The sequence below is a fragment of the Natrix helvetica genome (genome assembly GCF_964273705.1).
Source record: "Natrix helvetica genome assembly, chromosome: 1".
NCBI classification, from domain to species: domain Eukaryota; kingdom Metazoa; phylum Chordata; class Lepidosauria; order Squamata; family Natricidae; genus Natrix; species Natrix helvetica.
This window is the reverse complement of record NC_138548.1, coordinates 338,825,892-338,849,677: the sequence shown is the minus strand read 5'-3', so window position 1 is coordinate 338,849,677 and position 23,786 is coordinate 338,825,892. Positions and strand designations below refer to the sequence as shown.

General features: G+C 38.3%; 2 protein-coding genes across 7 annotated transcripts in view; one reads left to right on the top strand and one right to left on the bottom strand.

Annotated features, from left to right (window-relative positions):
- Positions 1 to 12,635, top strand: part of PXK (PX domain containing serine/threonine kinase like) — a 57,713-nt gene extending 45,078 nt beyond the window's left edge. The window contains exons 17-19 of one of the 6 annotated variants that reach the window (XM_081935132.1): positions 1,537 to 1,602; positions 6,353 to 6,382; positions 11,610 to 11,745. In XM_081935132.1, coding sequence (XP_081791258.1) covers positions 1,537 to 1,602; positions 6,353 to 6,369 — 83 coding nt within the window. In that variant the 3' untranslated portion in view covers positions 6,370 to 6,382; positions 11,610 to 11,745. Of the gene's footprint in view, positions 1 to 1,536; positions 1,603 to 6,349; positions 6,383 to 11,609 lie in introns of those variants that run through there. The other 5 variants (XM_081935131.1, XM_081935134.1, XM_081935130.1 and 2 more) reach the window with 5 other exon arrangements.
- A 1,142-nt stretch (positions 12,636 to 13,777) lies between these two features.
- PDHB (pyruvate dehydrogenase E1 subunit beta) lies at positions 13,778 to 22,555 on the bottom strand. The gene is made up of 9 exons (XM_081951381.1): positions 22,208 to 22,555; positions 19,204 to 19,311; positions 19,044 to 19,106; positions 18,859 to 18,894; positions 18,301 to 18,586; positions 16,862 to 16,972; positions 15,453 to 15,544; positions 14,899 to 15,040; positions 13,778 to 14,279 (listed from the first exon to the last, which is right to left on the bottom strand). The coding sequence occupies exons 1-9, from the start codon at positions 22,319 to 22,321 to the stop codon at positions 14,134 to 14,136; spliced, it is 1,098 nt and encodes a 365-aa protein (XP_081807507.1). The 5' UTR covers positions 22,322 to 22,555; the 3' UTR covers positions 13,778 to 14,133.
- Positions 22,556 to 23,786: the final 1,231 nt, after the last annotated feature.

Sequence of the window (23,786 nt, the reverse complement as noted above, 5' to 3'; positions counted from 1 at the left end):
AGGAACCAAACGTACTAGCAATCTTATGGAGCCAAACAACTACTCTGTACTAACCCTGTAGTCTCCTGGCTAATGGAACATCACCATACGCTAAATTATTGACAATTGTGCTCTGGATCCCTTCCCATTGTGGCTGCTTCAAGAAATGCATGGAGATGTGACACCCTGGGTCCTGCAGGTTGTCAATGTCCCTTGTTAAGAGACAATGCTATTAAGCAGACTTAAACCCCCCTGCTAGGATTGGGAATTGAAAATCCTGGATCGGAGGCACTTTTGTGCCGTGGTTATGCTCCTTCTTCAGTGTGTAGTTTTTAATCTGTACTGGTGAAGGTTGAGAAGTCAACCCAGTAGGCCTTACCATAAGGGATGCAATCATTGGTGTGATTCAAATAATTTAACAACTGGTTCTCTGCCCTAATGATTTCTTCCAACATCCAGTTCACCAAACTGCTCAGAGAGATAACAACCGGTTCTTCCGAAGTGGTGCGAACTGGCTGAATCCCACCACTGGATGCAATCTTCTTTCGCCCGTCTTTTAACATCTATATGAAATTATTGGGGCCAGTCAACTGATTGGAGTGCTATCTTGAGTATACTGATGGTATACATCGCCCCCTTCAGGCTAGAAGGGAGATGCTATTGATGTTCTTTTTCAGTGGTTGGAGGCTGTAAAGATCTGGATGGAGAGAACAAGCCAAAGCTAGGTAGAGTTGCTATTCGTAAAGAAGTTTTCTCTGGACAAGCAGGCACTACCTTTGAAGGAGCAGATTAGCAGTTTAGGACCTTCCTGGATTCACAGTACCTATTGAAACAACAATTAGAGGCCATGGCGAGAAGGGCCGTTGCCCAGCTTCAGCTGATGCGCCCTTTGGGATCTTATATGGTGTAGGAGAACCAGTAGTACCCTCGGTACTAATCAGATAAAATATTGCAGTGTTGACAATACATGGGACTTCCTTCAAAAGTGACTCAGAAATTACAATTGGTCCACAGTGCATCAACAGGTTCCTGATGCTGGGAACATATAACAGCAATACTAATGTCCCGCAAGGAACCAAGAATGACAAGATGAGTTGCACAGAATAATTTCTTCGTTGCTGCTTGCCTATAGAAGAGAATCTTGCCTGACTAAAGTACACTATTCATAACAATCAACTAAATCCTATGAAGGTTTTAGGGAGAATCCCTTCTGAGCCTGTTTCTGCATACCAATGACTCAAGGCTGATTTGTCTTTTAGTTCTTTCAGAAAGAGCCCCATTCTTCTTGCAAGCCAGCTCCAGATTCTATCATACCTGCAAAGCAATCGCCTCTGACCTGGATTGACCCAATTTACAAGAGCATTAAGGGAGAAACTGTTTGTGATTTCAGTGCTATATAAATTCAGCAAATGACTATATGTATGTATCTATAGTTTGGCCCAAATCCCCTTTTATATTACTACTTTGGGACGTGCCCTTTAGTTTGGAAGTCTCTTTCTCACTTAAAAAAAAAGTGTTGAAATGATCTTCATGCTAATTGTGAACATTCTTATCCAGCAGGGTCTGGCACAAGTTCCCCTCTAACATCACCTTCCTCTCCTGTTCCTCCTCCTCCTACAGCAGGTGAGTTGAAGAATCGGTACCCTGCATGCTCATCTAACATGGTTTGGCTTCGAACCTTGTCCTCCATGGATCATGGTGGCTTTTGGCTTCTGTAAAAATGAAACTTAAAAAAAAAAAGATTTTTTTTTCTCATAATGAAGGAAAATATTTCCACATTCTAGTTTTCCAACTTCTGTTTATTTTTTATTATTTTTTTGAAGTATCCTTGCTGCATAATTGGTGTTAACTTAAATCTGTTTCCCTTGTAAGTTTTAGGAAGGATCCATAGGGATCAACATGAGTAATATGTAGCGCCGTTTAGACTCTGATCTGGGTGCTCCGCTTTTGTCCTTTATGTGCAATAAGACTAATAATTTATTCCCTTTGTGTCAATAGTACACACACCCCTTGTTTGGAATGTCAACGGAAGATCGTCATGGAAAAGAAATAAATCTCGAAACTCAGGCAGTTGGTTCCTAGCAAGAGGAAAGGAAGTTTGAAACTGCTTATTCCTGCAGTGGCAATAGCTGGTTCTAGTTCAATAGTTGCACGTGATTAAGAGATTGAACTATAAATCAGAAAACCTTGTCTGGGCGATAAGGTAGCTTTAGTAAGCCACCTTCTGTTCCTCCTTTGTAATATGAGGATCACAGTTCTGAACTGTTACACAGAATAGTTTCAAGATGTGAAACTGTTCTGGCAGCTGCTGCAGTGTTCATCAGCTGCCGAAAAAGCCAACACAGTTCTAGACTGCCTAAACAGAGGGATAGAATCAAGATTACGTGAAGTGTTAATACCACTTTATATACTTTATAATGCCTTGGTAAGGCCACACTTGGAATACTGCATTCAGTTTTGGTCGCCACGATGTAGAAAAGATGAGGAGACTCTAGAAAGAGTGCAGAGAAGAGCAACAAAGATGATTAGGGGATTGGAGACTAAAACATATGAAGAACGGTTGTAGGAACTGGGTATGTCTAGTCTGAAGAAAAGAAGGAGTAGGAGTGACATGACAGCAGTGTTCTGATATCTCAGGGGTTGCCACAAAAAGAGGGAGTCAAACTATTCTCCAAAGCACCTGAGTGTAGGACAAGAAGCAATGAGTGGAAACTAATCAAGGAGAGAAGCAACTTAGAACTGAGGAGAAATTTCCTGACATTTAGAACAATTAATCAGTGGAGCAACTTGCCTCCAAAAGTTGTGAATGCTGCAACACTGGAAGTTTTAAAGAAGATATTGGATAACCATTTGTCTGAAGTGGTGTAGGGTTTCCTGCCTAAGCAGGGGGTTGGACTAGAAGACCTCCAAGGTCCCTTCCAACTCTGTTTATTCTATTCTATTCTATTCTATTCAAAATATATTTGAGGCCTTTAAAGATTCTACATCTGTCTGGAACACAAGTGTATCTGAGTAAAAATCTGCTTTTCACCCTTTGGCATCCCACTGACTGTGATTGTATGTGCTATTTCAGCTATTGCCAGGATATGCTTTTTTTTGAAAACTAGCAAAGACAAAAGAAAGGAGTGGTTTCTTGTATAGGTGTAAAAGAGCAATTATGCATCTTGCAGTAATGAACTGAGGAATCTACCAAGATTCTAGGTGCCTTTGAAAACAGCTGCAGACCTTTGTGTTTCTACTGTACTAATAACATTGGAAGGCTAAGCTATTTGTTTTAAACTTAAATGTAGCTAAAACTGTTGCAAATTGGACAGAACACCTGCCTTACCTTCCCAGCATATGAGTGCCAGGACTTGTAAAGGAAATACTGGCTGGTTTTATTAATTTATTCAATTTATATGGCTGCATACTGGATATAGAACTCAAAAGAGGCAAAAAAGCAAGTTAAAAACAACAGTAAAAATATTACCAAAACCTAAAATCCATCAAATCTGGCCAGCAGGCTTACCTACATCAGTTTCCCCCTCGATAGCCCAGACCAATAGAGAATGAATTAAATTGAGAATAGTTTTTTTTAAATTTCCCCTTTTCTTCATTAAAGGAGATTGCTGAGTTCTATCCTGTTTCTTCTGTGGGGCAAGAGGATTTTCATTATTGCCAGATCCACGTCTTTGTCCTTTGTTCTCCTTCAGTTGAGACTGATAAAAGTAATAATAGAATTCTTTCAAACTACTGCTGCTAGTTTGAGGACTGAACAGGGGAATGGAAACATCCAGAATTAAATTTAATAGATATGTTTAATGAAGGGATAAAATAGTAGAATATGTTTGCAAGTTAATTATCAATAATAATAATAATAATAATGTGGTATATGAAGGTAGCAATACCAACAGCTGGTTCGCAGGCAGAGGAGAGAACAGTTTCAATTCAGAGTTCAGAGAGCAGACTAGATTACGGTAGTTCACTTGCACAGGCTCAGAGCTACATAGGTAAGCCATGCCCAGGCTCTGAGTTGTCTGGCATGGCTCTCAATCACCAAATAGTTCCCATTGGCTGACCCAGTTGCCATGCCTGTACATTGGCTGACCTTGTTACCACATCCTATTCCAGCCAGTCCCCAATGGCTGACCTTTTGCTATGTCCTATTCCAGTTCATGAATATTATGACATAAATTGAGTGACATGTGAGTGTTTATGGTTATACGTTTGCATTTAGTTAGTTTTTCAAGGGATGGAAGCATATGAGTGTTGCTAGTTAGCTTTTATTCTTAAAACATTTACATGGAAAAAGGTGGTAAAATTGTCATTGATCCCAGTAGGAGAGTGGTTCTGCAATATAAAAAAAACTCTTCACAAATATCTATCTTGCTTAAATCAGATAAGCTCGAACTTAGCTGCGATCTACAAAAGTAAATCCCATTGAACCCAATAGTAACATATAAATCATACCATATTCATGTTATACTACATGGTTTTTATCTTGGTTGCAAAACTTTCTTTTCTCTACTTTCCTAATCAAGTGTGGTTGCACAAAAGCATTACAGAGAGACAAATTGGAGAATGAATGAGAGAATGCTTTCATATGACTAACCCATGACATCTATTCTGACAGTTACAGAATAGTACAGTAACTTACTATTTAAGCTCCCCATTTGGTCATAGTAACATGAGCCTATTGCCTGTCTTACGTTTCTTTGAGGCTGTTTGCATTGTAAATTTACCTTGACATCTAGTGATAGAGATCAGTAGTGCCAAATCTTAGATAATTTTGTTACAGACACTTGCTGATTTAGCCTGAGACAGCAACTGTGTGAAAAGTGGGTTTCTGTCTGTCTCACTAATAAGGTGAGAATATAGAAATAACTGCTACTTGCACAGTTACTCTGATTAATTCCCATTTGAGTAGAATGAGAATGTAAAGCTGATAAGGATTACTATCATTAACAAGGTTGAAAAATGCCAGTCATTAGATTTTAAGCAACCCAGTATCATTGGGTTGTTTTATGTACAGTAAAATGTGGAGTGGACCTCTTTGTGTACAGGTAGTCCTCACGGCCACAAGTGAGCCCAAAATTTCCATTGCTAAACAAGGCAGTGAGTTTTGCCCCATTTTACAGTCTTTCTTGCTACAGTTGTTAAGTGAATCACTACAGTTTTAAGATAGTTAAGTAAGTTACTAACACAGATGTTAAGTGAATCTGGCTTCCCCATTGACTTTGCTTGCCAGAAAAGGTGATCGTGTGACCCCAGGAGGCTGCAACCATCATAAATACATGCCAGTTGCTAAATGTCTGACACTTCATCATGTGACCATGGGCGTGCTTCAAAAGTCGCAAGTGTGAAAAATTGTCATGTCACTTTTTTTTACTGCTGTTGCAAATTTGAATGGTCACTAAATGTAAACTTTTGTAAATTGAGGGCTACCTCAATTATGTATTTTTTCACCTTATTTTCCAATTTCAATGTTGTTTATTTGTGATACCTCCTCAAGGCATCTTATTGGACAAGACAGGCTATAAGGATGTAGCTTTTTTACCATTACGTTTGGCAGAGTATTTCTATAGTAAAGGTAAAGGTTCCCCCTTTCCAATCAAATCTGACTCGAGGGGGTGGTGCTAATCTCAATTTCTTAGCCAAGGGAACCAGCATTGTCCGAAGACATTTCTGTGGTCATGTGGCCAGCATAGCTGTTTGCCAAGACGCACGGAACATTGTTACCTTCCCACCAAAGTGGTACCTATTTATCTATTCACATTTCCATGCTTTTGAACTGCTAGGTGGGCAGGAGTTGTGGCAAGTAAGGGGAGCTCACCGCATTGCTTGGCTCTCAAGATTTGAAGCCGAGCTGTCAGCTTTCCGGCTGACAGGCTTAGCATCTTTAACCACTGAGCCATCACACCCTCATCTTTTTATAGTAGTTCTGATAATATAGAAACTGTATTTCATAGCAGAGGTATAGAGCCTATGTTCTTTTTCAGTTCTTAGCATCTCCAGTTTGAAAGGCTGAGGAACACTCAATTTTCTGGAGATTGTGGGAAACTTTTGCCAATCAGAATGGAAAAATCAGGGCAATGTGGACAGATAGTTCAATCATATTAAGTAGCTTAATATGTTCACTACAATTTTTAATGTTTAAAATTTTTGGACGTGTCTGACGTTACTGTATTTGTCACAAGCACCTGTTTGAACCTATGGATAAGGCAAACACATCAGCAGACCAATTAATGCAATTATGTGCACTGGGTCCTGTATATCAGGCTACTTATATCTGTATATCTCTTCTCTTGTTGTTGAATGGATATAATCGAATGCTGGAATACTGACTGTTGTGCTCTTTTTTTCCTGTCTTCTTCCTTTCTTCTGTCTTCAGTAGAGCATGCGCCATTTTGAACATGAATTCTCGGTAAAGTAAATATTGATGTCCCTTTTTAAAAAATGATATGTTAGACTATGAGAATATCGATGCTGAAAGGAAAAAATATGAAATATTGATTTTAATAATTTTCTAAATTATGTTAAAAAGCAGAAAAATTTCCCTCCTCCCTGGATCAAAGTTGCAGCTGCTACTATTAAACAAATCCTTGAAATATTTATTTTTTTGAGAAAACATTTTTTTAAACTCCTCCTTAGGTTTGTTAGCATTAGGATTATCCAATATTCAAGCAATTTGAAGTAGATGCTTTCTTCAAATAAATATATAAGCAAGCAATGCTATACACTGCTAGCATTTTATAAACAATGTTTTTCCTTAGTCAATTGTAAAGCAAAAGAGGAGCCTAGGGAATTACAACAGAAAAGAAACTGGAAGAAAACTTCCAAGAAGCTTTTCCTCTGTTAAACTTTTTAAAAGATTAATCCAAAATGATAAAATGTCCGATATAAAGATGGAGGACCCGGTTTCAGGGATAACTCTATATATTTTGGTGTTTCACATAGAAAAGATAAATCATACCACACCATAGTAAAAAGGTAAATAATTAAATTAAGAAATTTCCATAGTGGAGTAAAATGAGGAAGCAATACTGGGTAAAAAGCCCCTTTAGTAGCTCATTTCAAGCAAGCAGTGTTTCTTAACATAACTCATCAAAGTATTTATTATTCTTCCATGGAAGTTAGTAAGTTTTACTGAATGTACCACTAGCAGAGCGACACTGGGAAGTTCCTATCAGCTAAGTAAGTTATTTCTTGAAGGAATACAAAATATTCACTAATTTAGAGATATGGGAACATTGGAAGTATGTCCATCTACCGGTATTTTAGCCCTACCAATTATGGAGCAAATAAAATTTTGCAGTTTTAAACTTTTTTCAAAATCAATCTAGGCTGAATTATTGATGTTTTTAATGTCTTTATGAAGTAACTGGGCAAATAAATTAAAATGCTGTTTAAGTACATTTTCTCTCCATTTAGAAAAATATTTTAGATGTAATGGTAACTAGGAATAGTGGATGACCCAACCTATTTAGCAGCCTGAACATTTCATTTATTTACATGAGTATTATGTAACGAGAGAACATTCATTTACTTAACAGCTACCATATTCAAGTAAACATATTGTTTGCTGATATTGCAGGAGTTATGTAAGATACCTGGGGGAGTATTTTTGCTGTAGGGCTGGTTTTCCACATGGGCAATTTACATCTTGAAAGCAAGAGATGCACTCCGTTGTTAAGGAGAGAAGGACATAGATTTAAAGGAGCTAAACATCAAACATGGTTTCTGGGATGATATTCTAGGGGCAATGGAGCACTGTTAGCTTTTGGGAGTTTTTGTTTTGGGGTGGGGTTCAAGAGTACCGTGTTTCCCCGCAAATAAGACAGGGTCTTATTTTCTTTTGACCCCCGAAATAAGCACTTGGCCTTATTTTCAGGGAGGTCATTATTTTTGAGGTGCAGGAGACTGTGAGCATGGTCACCTCATGGCTGCTGCTGTGTTGCAGTGTTTTCAGGGGGGGGTTATTTTCGGGGGAGGGATTATTTTAGTGCTTGCGCTCAAAAGCCCGATTGGGCTAATTATCCAGGGAGGGCTTATTTTCAGGGAAACAGGGTTCAGTGCAGAGCTGGTATTCAGCAGGTTCTGACCAGTTCTGGAGACTGGTAGCAGAAAATTTGAGTAGTTCAGAGAACCAGTAAATACCACCTCTGACTGGCCCCGCCCCCATCTATTCTCTGCCTCTGAATCCCAGCTGATCGGGAGGGAATGAGGATTTTGCAGTATCCTTCCCCTGCCACACCCACCAAGCCACTCCCACACAACTGGTAGTAAAAAAAATTGAATCCCACCACTGCTTCAGTGATATAGAGGAACATTTTACTTTTATGAAAAAAAATATCACATGTAAGGATGTGCTGTTCAGTGCTGGTGGAGCCATGACAACCTTTGTTTCTGATGGGAATTCTATGCACAGTTCACTAGTGAAATGGTCAAATTGGCTAATGGAACGCATAGCAACAGAATGTCACTAGAGTTAATAGCTTTTGGGTCCCTCAACTGTTTTCATTTTTCACTTGATAAAGGCCATTCAGGTTTTGGGCTGGAAAAAAAACTGTCTGTGGAATAAAACCAGAGTTAGTAAAGGAAATATCTGTGTAAGACCAAAGTTAAATAGATGCCCCAATAACTTCATATAACTGGAAAGTGATGGAAAAGCTACAATTCATTGGACTGTTATTTGTGACCAGTATAACTTAGCCCTGAGTTCCATTTCATATTCTTTGGAATTTGTACTTTGAGCATATACTCAGTCAACTTTTATTACAGCATTTATTTCTTTCTATTTAGTTTGTCCTAACTCAAAATTCACTCTCTAATGATTACCATATTTTTCGGAGAATAAGATGCACCTTTCCCCCCCTAAAAGAATGTGGAAATGCTGGTGCGTCTTATACACCGAATACAGCCATTTTTGGCCTCCCAAAGCCCCAGCCCCGTATCCCATTTTTGTGAAAAATAGGCCGTTTTTTGCAAAAGTGGAGGCATTTTTGTCTTCCCCCAGCCTCCAGAAGCACTCTGCAGGCTTCAGCAGGGCTGGGGCAAGGCATAAATCTCCCTGTTTTTGCAAAATATGGCCCATTTTCCGCCCATTTTTCACAAAAATGGCGTTCTTGCCTTCCCCCAGCCCTGCTGAAGCCTGCAGAGTGCTCCTGTGGGCCGGGGAGGACAAAAACTTTTTTTCTTACTTCTTTTTCTTTTCTTCTTCGAAATATTGGTGTGTTTTATACACCAGTGCGTCTTATAATCCAAAAAATCTTGAGAGAGAGAGAGAGAGAGAAAGAGAGAGAGATAGAGAGAGAGATAGAGATAGATAGAGATATATATACCCAAGTTACCCAGCTGGCTTTCATGTCAAAGATGGGACTAGAACTCACAGTCTCCTGGTTTCTGCCCTGGTGTCTTCACCCTGCCATTATAATTCCTTAGAAAGAGCCACTTTAAGAAAGAGTGGATCTATAGCAGTGTTGGCAAACCTTTTTGACACCAAGTGCCGAAATGGGAGCGTGTGCGCACATACAGGAAACCAGAAGCGCAGCCGCCCGGTGCACATGTGCACGCCAGGAAAATGATCTTCCTGTTTCTGGCTCATGCATGCATATCGGCCAGCTGGTCTTCGTACGGGCTTATGCACCAGAAGCCGGAAGACCAGGTGGGCGGTGCGCATGGATGCACTGGAATTAGGAAGAGCAGCCGCCAGATGTGTGCATGTGCACTAGCAGCTGCTCTCCCGGTTTCCGGCACTCCTGCACATATGAAGACCAGGTGGCTGGTGCACCCGGAAGAGCAACAGGCGACAGCTCAGATACCCGGAGAAGTGGCTCTGTGTGCCACTTCCGGCACTTGTGCCATAGGTACGCCATCATGGATCTATAGGAAACTCCTTTAGTTAATTGGGTGATCTGTCCACCCTGGATTATTTTTGTATTCAGGAGAATATAACTGATAGAAGATTTTCTCCCCAGATTTCTATTGTTAATTAATAATACAGACTTACTGTACATATTTTTATTTTCTCATGAAGATAATTCAGTTCATCTTTAATTCATGAAAAGTTCTAAAGCTTTAATATTATACTTGAGTACTTTCTTTCCTGAGCAATGGAGCCGCTTTTTAAAGTTCATTCTGAAAATTACCTAGCTGGTCTCATATTCTCAAACTGAGACAAAGATTCATGGTTTTGAACATGTTACACATTGGAAACAGTTTTCTATAAAAAAATATTTTGGAATTAATCCTTGTTCTTCACAAATCCTCTTAATGTTTCTCAATTTGAATAACTTTAAGATGTGTGGACTTTAGATTGCAGAATTCTTAAAAGAGTTGTGTTGCTGAAGTTGAGAAACACTGCCCTAAATCAAATGTAAATCATATGTGTTCACATAATGTTCATATTTTTCCTTACAACATGATTTTATGATTCTGCAAGCTGCCCAGAGTAACTTGATAGTGAGATTGGTGGCAATTTAATTTAATTTAATAATTATTTTTGTAAGAACTGACTCAGGTTTATGGAGAAAAAAACTGCCAATTTTAATACAGGAAAATCTGCTTTTATTAATCAAATAAGTTATAAATACAGTTAATAGTAGTTGAGATACTTAGTCTTAAGCAAATATCTACTTAAAATTGGAAACTGAACAAGTTAGTTTATTCTGAATTTGAATTGCAAGTTGTTATCAAATGGTATTAAAGTAGGGGATGCATCCTAAAAACTTGATATCTATGATGTAAACCACCTTGTAGCTTAGCATTTCTGCCTAAGAATGGGATCAGGTCTGAAATTCTTCCTTCAGTGATGAAAGTTTATGAACACTTTATAGAGATCTATAATCAAACAGTATTGTAACCTACATATGATCAGTCAGAAGGTGTGCAAGTAGTGAGAGAGTAAGGAATTCTGAATCGTGTCAGCAAATTTTATAGGAGAATGTCAGAATAACTGTCTGTGACTGAAGATTTTTTTAAATGTGGGCCACGGCAACAGGACACCTATCCTAAATAAATAAATCTACAGTAGAAAGGCTAAAGCCATTCATATATGTGAATGGATGGTCAAAGAAACTGAACTGAACTCAATTGAAATGTAGGACAAGTGAAGTGAACAATTCATGCATGACAGTCAAATAATATCAATTAGTTAAAAGCTTTTAAAAAAAGGAATGGACTAAAATATTTCCAAGAAATGTATGGATTGTTCAACAGGTACAGAAATGTTTGCATTAAAACATTACTGCTAAAAGAGATGCTACCAAAGACTGGGCAGAGTTTTGGGTACTGCTTAACCAGAATCTCTTATCTCTTAATGGGCCTCAGATGAAGCTTTTCACGACATTGTGTAGATTATACCACTGCATGATTATGGATAGTTCTAAAGAGTTCACAAAACTTTCACCATATTAAGGGTTGCCTGCCAGTCCTTAATAATTGTACAGAATGTTGATTTTTAAAAAAAACTTGCACTTTTCTGCAGTATGCCATTACTCATTTTAAACCATTTTTTTTACTTTTTACCATGTGTGATTTCCTACCTCTCTTTTTTTGTGTATTGAGCTTCTCCAGATCATGCTTCTGTTATCCATCATTTGCCAGCAGCATTTCCTTCAAGTTCAACTCTTGAACTCTTTCTTTCTTTCTAGCCGGTGCCTCAACAATTCCATCACCACCAGCAGCTCCTGGTCCTCCTCCTAATGTGGATGTGCCAACTCCCCCTGAGCTGCAGCCTGTCAACAGCACAAGCAGGAACGCCTTACTCAGTTCCATTCAGAATTTCCAGAAAGCAGCTTTGAAGAAAACAGAAATCTGTGACCACAGTACTCCCAGAATCAGCTGAAGTTGTTTACAAATCAAATTGGATATATTTTCTATTTCTGTTCTCAGAACCAGTCTTTCCTGTAATAATTTGACCTAGCCACTCTTTGTTTAGAGTCATTTCAAACTTTCCCCCCTAAAGTAATATAATTGAATAACTATGATCAGAGTCTTTGGCTTGTGTTGAAGGGTGAAAAGATCCCATTTAGAGATTTCTTTTGATGGAATCTTTCTTGGGATGGATATTATTTCTTCTGATAGAGTGTGACCATTTAAATTCTGAGGCTTGCTTTCCAAAAAGGATGAATTATAAACCCTGGCCCATTGATGTTAGCTGTACTGTACTGTTAATTCAGCAATGTTGAAAAATAGGGCAACGCTGAGATTTTCTTTTTTTTGTCCTGCAAAACGCAGGTAATCCATGGATTATTCAAAGTTTAGAAGTACAGCTCCCAATGCAACTCAATTTAGAAAGAAAAGAGGGCATTAAATTATAATGCCATTAGACTTGGGGTTAAATTGGATATCAAGCTACTTACGTATGCAGGGTTTCCATTAATTCAAATTTAACCTCAATGTATGATTTATTATTGGGCTGGGTGTTTAAAAAAAACCTACATAAGTTTAATGTTTTAGTGAAAAAATGTCATTTTTCTGATTTGTTGAAAATCTTTGCACTTTAAGGATTATTAGTAATCCATTTTTAAAGTCAAGTATGTGTCAGTGTTTGTTCCTATGCAGACAATGTCATTGTGTAGAAGAGTTCATGTAGTCTGAAATATACTCATATTTTTATTAAAATGTCAATAGGATTTCATTGATGTTGGAAGAAAATAAATCTGCTTAATCTTTCAGTAGTACTGCTAAACATGGTAAAGCATAAATGCCTTGAAAATGAGACGTTATCAAGAATAGATGTTGGGTATGGTGAATGCCAGCATGCAATCAAAAAAATGGCATGTCACCTTTGGCACACATGATAGTTTACAATACAATACAATACAATACAATAGTAGAGTTGGAAGGGACCTTGGAGGTCTTCTAGTCCAACCCCCTGCCTAGGCAGGAAACCCTATACCGTTTCAGACAAATAGCTATCCAACATCTTTTTAAAGACTTCCAGTGTTGGGGCATTCACAACTTCTGGAGGCAAGCTGTTCCACTGATTAATTGTTCTCACTGTCAGGAAATTCCTCCTCAGTTCTAAATTGCTTCTCTCCTTGTTTCACCATCACTGCTCTAAGCTGAAGATCAGTTTTGATGCATTAGCTGTAATCAAGATCTTTCCCCATCTTAGCTTAATGAATATAGGGTTGCTACACTCAGCAAGTGAACTTTCACATTCTTATGCGATTTTTGAAGGCCACACAGAAATGGGGTGTTTTCTTGTGAAGCCTCTGAAAATTTCACGAGAATGGGATAATGCTTTTGTGTGGTTTTGGGCAACTGCATAGCCATGGAAGAACATTCTCCAAAATTACTTTAAAAAAGGCCCACCCTTGGCACTCCCACTAAATGCCACTTTCCAGATTGGCCTAGATTGGGGGTGAAGAAATTGTTTTTCTTTTGTTTGGAGAGGTGTGTGTGACATGCCTGAAAAGTCAAGTTAAGCATTTTCCAAATTTGTGACATGCCAGCCCCAAAGGTTCACCATCAGTGGCTTAGAGCAGGGATCCCCAACCTATGGGCCATGTTTGCAACTGGGTCATGGAAACGGGCAAGCATGCACACGCATCCCCACTTATGTGAGCGCTGGGGGAGCGCTTGTACATCTCTGCATGCACGTGCCAATTGCATGAGTGGCAGGTGCACGTGCATTCTGCTTGCACAAACGGAGTTGCGCTCACATGCAAAACCAATTCCTCTTCCTCCTCCTGACTGGTCCGCAAGGCCAGAAAGGTTGGGGAATTCTGTCTTGGAGGAAAGAATAGAAGGGGGCATGATTGTGCTCTCTGTGATATAAAAGGAGAAAATAAGAAATGCAACACCGACACAATTTAGTTAATATCTTTATCACAAGCTACATAAGTTACAAAATAATCACAAGCTGATTCTTGATATAATAGGTTGCTCATCAGAGCAAACCTGATCTTGTAGGCAATAACAAGACATTTTACCATATAATGAAAGTTCCTAATAATTCATCCCTCTTTGCATTGGCTTCTCGAGAGCGAGAGAGGGAGAGACATGGTCTGTAACAAACATGGTTTCTATTATTCCTTTTGTAATGCCTTATTCCAATCCACGTGCAATATAAGGTGCAGCTCTGGATACAGTGGCTTGCAGTATGCTCCATAAATAATATTTCTTTTAAAAGATAAATTCTCGAAGAACAACATTTTCACACAAGATCTAGATATTGAGTGTCTTTTTCACAGCAACTATTATGTCCTTTACTTGAGGTATGCAATTTTCCTCTAAGATCTTTGCATAAGGCATTGGCACATCGGCACCTGTGACACGAACCACGGGTGCATCCAGATGGTTGAAAGCAGGACCTGAAATCAGAATAATGGGTTGAAATTCATCCTCCAAGTTTAAGCTGGTCTGGTATGTCTAAGAAACTGCTTGTGAAAGTTTATAGAACCAAGAATCTGCATCCCCAGATTTAACTTATCATTTCTCTCGGGAAACAAGAGGCTAGAAAGAGGTACTGTGGTCACTAGCACAGAGTTCGTGAAAAAAACACACCCTAAAGTCATATTTTATTTAGGATGAGGATATGTCAAATAGGGGTTTGTAAGTTTGAAGGTTCTATTATCCATTTAGATTTTAGTTTATCTCTGTTACTATTTTTATTGCAAAGTACCTAATACTACTACTTCTTCCTATTTTCCCCACAACCACCACCCTGTGATGTGAATTGGGCAGAACCCAGTCTCCCAAGTCCTGGCATGGTGCTTAACCATTAGACCTAACTGGCTCTTTTTAGTATATGCGTGGGTATACTTGACCTTCATTGAAAGACTGCTATTGCACACTGGATGGTCTTTGCAGTCTAAAGAGAAACTCACTCTAATGAAGGATGAGGGCAACTGAACCTTCATTGGAAGTCCCAAAGAGAACGCCAGTGTCCTGATGTTAAGAACAACCACAATAGTATGATGCTTCAAATACCTTCCATAACTCTGGCACAGATTTCAGCTCCCACCCCAAACTGGGGCCAGCCACCTTCTACTGTAACAAGATTATTGGTCTTCATGATGCTAGTTTCAATGGTTTCGATATCCAATGGTCGAATACTACGAAGGTTTACAACCTATGAGAAAGATTTGAGAGATTGACCAGTTGTCAGTTCCATTGTAGTCTGGAAAATAAATTGAGATCGTAACTTTTTCTCAGTAAATAGAGAAAATTCACAGAATGGCACTTTTCCAACTTGTGTACTACTGAAGATCTTTTTTTTTTTTTTACTTTGGAAAATCTTGGAAATTATTCAGCCATGGTAGATAACTGTTCTCCTTCTAAATATCTACCTTGTCTAGTTGTTAATATGTTACCTGCAAATATGTGAATGATGGGTAACAGATTTTCATCAAAGATGGTTTCTAAGGCTGCCTCGGTTGCTTGGGGCCAAGGAACCAGCAGAACTCTTAGCACACTTTAAAGGCAGGAAACAAGTTTCGAAGATATCTTTTTCGTGAATTGTATCCAAACAAAATAATGTGTACCTCGCATTCCACTCCATCTTTGGCAAGGACAGCAGCTGCTTCGAGACAGTGGCTGACAGATCTTGAGTGAGACGCTAAGGTTATATGGGTTCCTGAAACACAAAATTGATTGAGAGTTGTAACATGGGCAGAGATCTGTTCTAAATTCAATTTTTTAAAAGAAATATTATCCAATAGTCGCCATGTCTACGTTTAAACCCTTGAACTGAAGTTGAACTTCTTATCTCAAAAATGTATAATGTTTTACTGTTAAAAAAAACATATCTAATATTGTCAAAACACTATAGGAGTGTTGTAATTACCAGTAAGTCCTAAGGTTACAATAGTAATTGGGATCGGGATGGTTTAGCAATGGCAATCCTGGTTGCCATCATAAGCAGGGAATTTTGAACCATTAAGTGAGGACTTCACATGACTATGATAGAGGAAACAGTGGGAACCCTGGCAAGTGGGTATGGCCAGTCATTTTGGGTGAATATTACAGTGAGGTAAAAACAACAACAAACCCAGGAACGAGAGCAATGTACAACCTGTTGGTTTCCCCACTGACTTTGCTTATGAGAAGCTGGCAGTAAATGTTGCAAATGGTGATCACATGACTGTGACGGTGTAACATTTTTAAGCTTGCTCATAGGTCCCCCTTGTTCGGCACCACTGTAACGTTGAATGGTTGCTGAATGAATGGTCGTAACCTGAAGACTACTGGTACTGCCAAACATAGGAGTTGAAACTCTCCTAACTTAGCAAATTAGAAGAATTTCTACATGTGTGAATAATATTTTAGAACCATCTAGAAATGAAAAAGGGTAAGTCAATTTTAAAAAGATCAATGAATGTTTATGTATACTTCTATCACCAAATTAAACAAACATGATGGACCATTGGGGAGCATACATAACAATATAGGAGTGAATACACCAGACAAAGCTATTCAACGTAGGGATTAATCATGCATACTCAAAAGCTACCTCTCAAAAATCAAAATCAATGAATGACCAAGGTTTTGGATTGTTTCTATTCTCATTGAGTTTGTAAACATACTTCTACAAGGAATAATGTAGGTTTTAAGGCTTGAAATAATGGGTGATCATTAGGGGTAGGATGAATTCTGGAAGTTTGCAAACTCAGTTCGTTCTATTTTTCGTCCAGGCCTTTTCTTTTTCTCTGTTTCTGAGCTTAGTAACTGCAGTCTATCTTCTTTTTGCTTTGGGAATCAGGCAGCATATAAATTCAATAAGTTTGCCGATGCAAAGAAGCCATTAAAAAAAAAAAGAAAACCTGGCTGATTTTAAAAACTACTTTGGAATCTCTCTTTAAAAAAATACTTGCAGAATAGAGCAAATTGTTTAGACACTGTAGAGCACTCAGCAAATTTGGGAAGGCTAAATGCAAATAGTATACTTGCTCACCTTGCTTTTCTATCTTGGCCTTTCCAATAGGAACAACGAAATCTTTTGAAAGTACTTCCTCAGACAACTCAAACGACACACCATACATTAACTCATTTTCCAACATGACAACTATGAGAAATAAAAAAATGTGCTTTAATCACAAATTCTTGTGCTCATCACAGATTACTTTTACAATGAAGACACTTAAAGACACAATAAAGGCCTGCACATTATCAGCTTGATATTTTGGAGTGAAACCTAAAGTACAAAAAATATCTGATGAAACATAAGTACCAGGAGTTCATGTTAGTTCCAAAAGTCAAAATTCTGCAGTGCGCGTGCATTCATGCAAAATAACATTCTGGGTATGCCTTTAATATCTAATGCCAGAAATAATCAAATGGGAATCAGGAGTGTATTAGAAGCTCCGGTGTTAAATATTTCAAGCCTAAAATAATTGATCTGTGCCTCTCTACCATGAAACACCTCCGTACATTTTATACCACAAGTGAAATGTGGTTATTTAGTTCACATTAGATTTTTTGTTTTAGTTTTAAAATAGCCAAGTAAACATTGCTACTTTTTCAACTAAACCTATGCAAATAGTGAATTAATTCTGCACAGCATATGAAATGTTAATGCAAAAAATCAAAGCACCCAGTTTTACAGGTTATTATTAATCCTTCAGTAGAACAGAACATTCCTGAAACTTTCAGACAATGTTTGCTAGATCCAAAATCAAAGGGTTAATAGCAACTTTCCTGAAATGGTTCCTTTAATACGGGTATATAAAGTGACTTTTTGTGGGGTTTTCCTGATATTTCATCCTCTACCCATAAAAGTTTGCCTTTGAAAACCATCAGGTCACTTCCAACCATGAAAATTCTAATTGTATAATAAAGAAATGCACTAATTGGGCAGTACATTAGTTTAGGCCCACACAATTATAAACTACCTGAATTTGAAAACTTTCACAAAAGCATGTGATAATCGAAGACATACTTCCTGAATCTGGAAAATAGGTTGCTATTGCGAAAGTTAACTTGGGCGCCCCCAGCTTGTTACATCCTGGTTATAAGATGTTGATACTTTTAATACACGTGGAAGCTTTCTAATATAAATTCAGCAATTCATACGGACAGTCCTTGTTTAGAGACTGACTTGCTTAGAGACATTTCAGAGTTATGCCCATGATGAAAAAATAACTTTGTAACCAATCTTCGCATTTACAACCTTTGCAGGTCTGTAAAGCAAAGGAAAGTTGAAGTAAGGGTGACAGCACAGTTGTGGTTTCCCTTGGTGACTGCTTTATTTAACAGTCAAGTTACTGGTCCCAATTGTGGTTGCTAAACAAGGACTGTATTTTAGATTTCATAAGTACAGAAAATATTTGATGCAGATAAAATATAAGGCGGCAGTGCATTCATATTACATAGTAATTTTGGGGATTGGTTTACCTGGGTTATCATCCCTGATTGATGCTTTAAGGAGACCTTTTGCATCCTCTGCACTCCAGGGGCTAACTACTTTCAGTCCAGGGCAATGCCCATACCAGGCTGCAAAACACTGTGAATGCTGGGCTGCTACTCCTGCTGAGGCACCATTGGGACCCCTGAAGACAATAGGGACGGATACCAACCCAGAAGACATATAGTAGGTTTTAGCTGCCGAGTTTATAATCTGATCAATAGCTTGCATGGAGAAATTGAAGGTCATGAATTCACAAACAGGTCGCAAGCCAGCCTGGTAAAACAAACCAACTGGATTAATATTGAGATACAAATTTGCACAGTCTATTGCTGCTTAATCCTTCTTCCATATCTTCCTCTATTCATTTCCTATATCTAATTGGAACTGCCAGGCCCTTGAATACAAAAGTGTGGTGCCCGTTCTTTTTAAAGAATAGTTTCTTTAAAAATCTTGTTTCTTTTAATGAATCAGGTGGGTGTGTAAACAAAAACTAAGGTATCTTTAAAGGTACTTAAAATACTTTATAACATATGGGAGCTACATACCATGGCAGCACCAACAGCAATTCCAGTAAATCCCATCTAAGGAAGGAAAACAAGCAAATTAAAGAATTCACAAACACAGACCATCACTTTATGAAATAAGATTTACAGATACCAATGAACTCACTTGCAAGCCAATTTGTTTAAAGCTAAAATAAAAAGATTAAAAGAATTTTCTGAATTCATACCTCTGATATAGGAGTATCTATTATCCTTTTATCTCCATATTTCTTCCAAAGTCCCCTGCTAATCTGTAGATTTGAAAAAGGAGGTCAAATTGCTGCTAAAACAATATTCTTTTAAATAATTATACTAATACTTATACTAGAATGCCTTGATAGACCTTACCTTGTATGCACCATCATACTGCGCGACCTCCTCTCCGAGCAAGAAAACTTTCTCATCCCTCTCTATCTCCTCATCTAAGGCCTGGTTTAAAGCATCACGGACAGTGACCTGTGATGATAAGATACCTAAGTCAAAATCCATAAACTGTTACTTCTAGTAGTTACTGTCCCGAGAGAGGAAGGAATACTGCAATATTTTAACTGGATTATAGTTTCAATAGTTAAGAGCAAGTATTTTACGCCAATCCGACATCCTACCATAGGATTAGAAAGGACAGGCTATCCTCCACCCTGGAGAACAATGTATTGAACAGGTGAGGGGTATCTGTCTCAGTTCTGTACAGGGGAAAATGAAAGGTGCCCATGCTCGAGAAATACTATTTTTCTACATTGGCACTTACAAGGGGGAAAAGACTATGTGACTATTATAGAAGTTTCTGAATTATTCTGTACTAGAGTTAGTCCTCAATTTGCTTGAGCCCGAAATTATGCTTGTAAGTTACGGCAGTCATTAAGCAGGTCACCACATGATTGCCCGATTTAATTACCATTTTTGCAGCAGTTGTTAAGCAAACTCATTTTACTCAATGGGCGTTTTTACCAGAAACTGGAAGTAAACGCCAGAAACTGGCAAACATCGCAGAAAACCAATCACATGACCACAGGATACTGCAAATGGTTGTATAGCCACCCAAAATGTGATCACATTTGACACAGGGGGGAAAGATGTGTGCAGCAATCAGAACTCTGGAACTGGGTCATAAGTAGCTTTGGAGGGGTTGATCATAACCTTAAGCAAGTACTATCTGTATTTTTAATGTATCTTGGCATTCTTTTGTGCATTTTCATGTTAAGTCCTGATTGCTATTATTGATTCAATAAATCACAGCTCTTTTACACATTAAACTTAGGTAAAATAATGGTTTACAAAACACAATATCTGGATTCAAAAAATGTGCTAACTTAAGACTAAGCAAATCACATTTTGATCCAGCATGATCATGAATAATTTTATCCTGGACTGGGGCATTAATAGCACATATTCTCTGAATAGTAAGAGCACTCAAGTCACTCTCTAGAACAATGTTCCTCAAGCTTTTTACTCTTAAATATTTGTTTAGGTCTCAAGGAACCTCTGCAAAAAATATAAAAACTTTCCAATACAATTCACTTTTAACCTACACAATGCACCTTTTACAATGTTTATAACAACAACAAAATGGCAAGCCAGCAGCTAGGTCTTAGTGTGTAAACATTTCCACTACTATAAGAACTAAAACTATGGTATGCAAAGTTTAAAAAATTAATTTTTTAAATCACAATCTCAGAATACACATTACACTGAGGTTAAACTAATATTTCTCCCAGGTTACTGTCTAGTGATGGTCCTAGAAATAAGACTGCAGTAACAACATGCCTTTAATTTACAACTGCTGAGCTGCTCCATAAATAATCAGTGGTGTCAAAAACCTGAAAAATCCAGAAGGATCACTATGCTAGCATTCCTAACCAAGGGTATTTCCACGTAACTGCTAGGTTTAAAGATAGATTGGATGGATATAAATAATAGGATTAGATAGCAACCACTCACTAAACAACCATTTGCAGAAAATATGAGGGGTCCTTGGTGCTCTCTGAGCTTGTTTTCTTGCAAACATTTTATTATCCAAACTAGATAAACATTATCGTTGCTAGTAAGGAATGCAGCTTGCTATCAATTTATATTCCAGTTGCTTGCCTGTTAGTGTTGGTAGGGATGGTCTAAAAATTGTTTGGTTGGGCTGTTTGCTGTTGGCTTCTTTGGCAGTTTCTTTAATAAACTAAAGCCCTTCAAAACATCCTAAACAGACAAAAAGACCCCAAAAAACAGGACTTATCTACAGCATACAATGTAAGGACTGCAACAACCACTATGTAGGACAAACAGGTAGAAGACTGGCAGAGCGCATCCATGAACACCAACTAGCAGTCAGAAGACAGGATGAAAATTCTTTAATTTCACAACATATAGACAAATTTAACCACAGTTTCAATTGGGAAAACGTGACCATCCTTGACTAAGCCAAATCCAAAAATGCCAGAGAATTTCTAACAATTCAGCCATCACTAGATACATAGACATTAACAGCATCTATAGACTATGTAAAAGAGACTATCACCCTGCCAAAAAGGAACAAAAAGACCCAAGCATCTCTTCATCAGCAATCAGCACCCAGATCAGCAGATTAAATTCAAGGTTAACATCAGACCAGCAATCAGGTATACAATACTCCAATCAAACTGCCAAAGAAGCCAACAGCTAACAGCCCAACCAAAGAATCTCTAAAACCACTCCCACCAACCCTGACAGGCAAGCTACTAGAATATAAACTATAAACTGGTAGTCAATGGCACGGAATGTGTCATATATGTGTGTATATGCATAATTTTGTATTAAGAGAGACAACAAGCAACAGCCACAATTGCAAGTACCGGTATGTACAATCAGTGCCCCTCATAAGTTCTAGCAGTCGCTGAAAAGTGGTTGTTAACCAAGAACCACTTATATTAGCGTTTTGGGTGCCAATACCCATTGCTTACAGTTGTATTCTATTAATTATATTGTTTCTAAACTGGAGGGTTAAGATTCATGTTAATCATTTTTGATGGCTGTGTACATTTCAGCTGATTTTGGTGAACATTTTTGAAGAAATTACACAAAGTTATTATCTCTGTTCTCCCGGTACGTCTTCAATGTTGCAACACAACAAAATAGGTATTATTAGGTGCCTGATTTAAAATGGAAAAATATAGAAAGCTAAACTGACTTTGCCTGAAAAATTAAAACACAGCAAATGCTCCTATTCGCATCTGCTCTCCCTTTAGGTCAAGCAAGTAATGCCCAGTTAGGTCACCTCCATCCAGACAAGCATCTTTTCGGCTGTCCCTTAATTTGGGGAGAAATTGACCTTTGCTTTTTAAAGGTGTTTTAATCTTTCCTTAACAGTTTACTCGAGCCCTCCTACCTGAACAGCTGCAGGCCCAGACGACCGGAAGCCTCGCTGTGGAGGTGCCGAGAACCGGCAGGCTTCCAACCGCCACAGGCACCGGACAAAACCTCGGAGTGGACCCGCCGCCATCTTGAAGCTGCCCTCCACCCGGCGCGCGGCTGTTACGTAATCCTTGCGCCGCCCGCCCAGCCACCCCGGCTCTCGACGGTTGCCCAGTAACCCGGCGACAGAAAGATTCTCGCGAGGCTGAACCAACGAGAACTGCCCCTGTAGTTGTTGGCTGGTACTTTTTTGCCCCGCTTCCGCCCTCAGTTAAGAACGCTGGGATTTCAACGTCAGAGAATATTCTCCAGCTGTAATTCGAGGCGGTCACAGAAAGTTGGCTGGATGAGACAGAGAAAAAAAGTCTGTGTTATTATGAAACCTGTCTCGATTGGGCAACATAGAAAAGAGCCCAATTTTTCAGCCGGATAATTGAAAAAAGCTTAACACCTTTTGCCCTAATGGAATCAGCTGATATTTCCAATCCACAGCCCTACTTAAAAATCCCCCTATGATCCAATTCCAGGGCAGATTTTATGTATTTGAAAAGATTTTATATAGAAAAAGCTTCAGTTAATAAAGAAGAGATCAGGTCGAAGACAGTTGAAAAAGCTGTAAACAACTTTAAACTGTAAAACAATGTTATTTAAGGAGGATTTGCATACCTTTCCTCACTCCAAAATAATAAAGGCCATAAGGATGTGTGTGTAGGACTCTAAGAATAAAGCTTTAGAATGGAAGCTCATCTAAGATTATTGAGCCCTCATATCAGAACTCATTTGGATATCTTGTTTTGTTTTTTTCCCTGGAAAAGACATTTTCTTTATAGTTACTTTGCAAAAAAAAAAAAAAAGGAAAAAGTAGAATGGATGGCATACACTTGCTAATCATACTTTGGAAACGAAGCCCATTCTTTGTTGCAAGTTCTGTTACAAGTGTATGAAAATGCATTATATGCAGCTGGAATTAATACAAAAGGCATCTTTCAGTTCCAACTGAATTGATTAGCACTGCTACCTTGGGCTTGCAGTGTTCACTCCAAGAATAAATAATCTATTCTTTCAATCAGATTTCAGCCAAATATCTTCTCAGGCAATAAAACAAATTAATTCCTCTGTATATTCGTTCTTGCTGCTTTTCTTTTTGTATATGGAAACAACAATAGTTTTCTTCCAGTTGTCAGCTGTGGCTACAATTTTTTGCACATGTTAAAAGAAATCCCATAGCCGCTCCATATGCAAGGCATGTTTCTATAATGTTTACACCATCTTACTTTGCATACATATGCTGTGGCTCTTTTCAAATAAATCATTCTTTGCTCTTCAGCTAGATTCTTTGCAGCTTTCTCTTTCTTTGCACATACAATAAACATCTGTCTTTGATTTTTGAAATAAGAAGTCTCTCATATGTGAGGTTTTTTCCTAGCCCACAGGATCTTTCATGTTATCATTGCACCAAGCAGAGCTTTTACAATTCTTGTTAGTGTAACTCCACACAATTCTGCAACACTAAGCAACATAATTATTCACTCTATTCTAAGCAGCCTATATAC

What these genes read in the sequence shown, in the direction of transcription:
- PDHB (XM_081951381.1), bottom strand. Translation starts at nt 22,321, where the DNA reads ATGGCGGCGGGTCCACTCCGAGGTTTTGTCCGGTGCCTGTGGCGGTTG. An exon ending in TAGATACTCCTATATCAGAG is followed by an intron (nt 18,895 to 19,043) that starts GTATGAATTCAG and finishes TTCCTTCCTTAG; the next exon opens with ATGGGATTTACTGGAATTGC. An exon ending in CTGTGCCAGAGTTATGGAAG is followed by an intron (nt 14,280 to 14,898) that starts GTATTTGAAGCA and finishes TTCTGATTTCAG; the next exon opens with GTCCTGCTTTCAACCATCTG.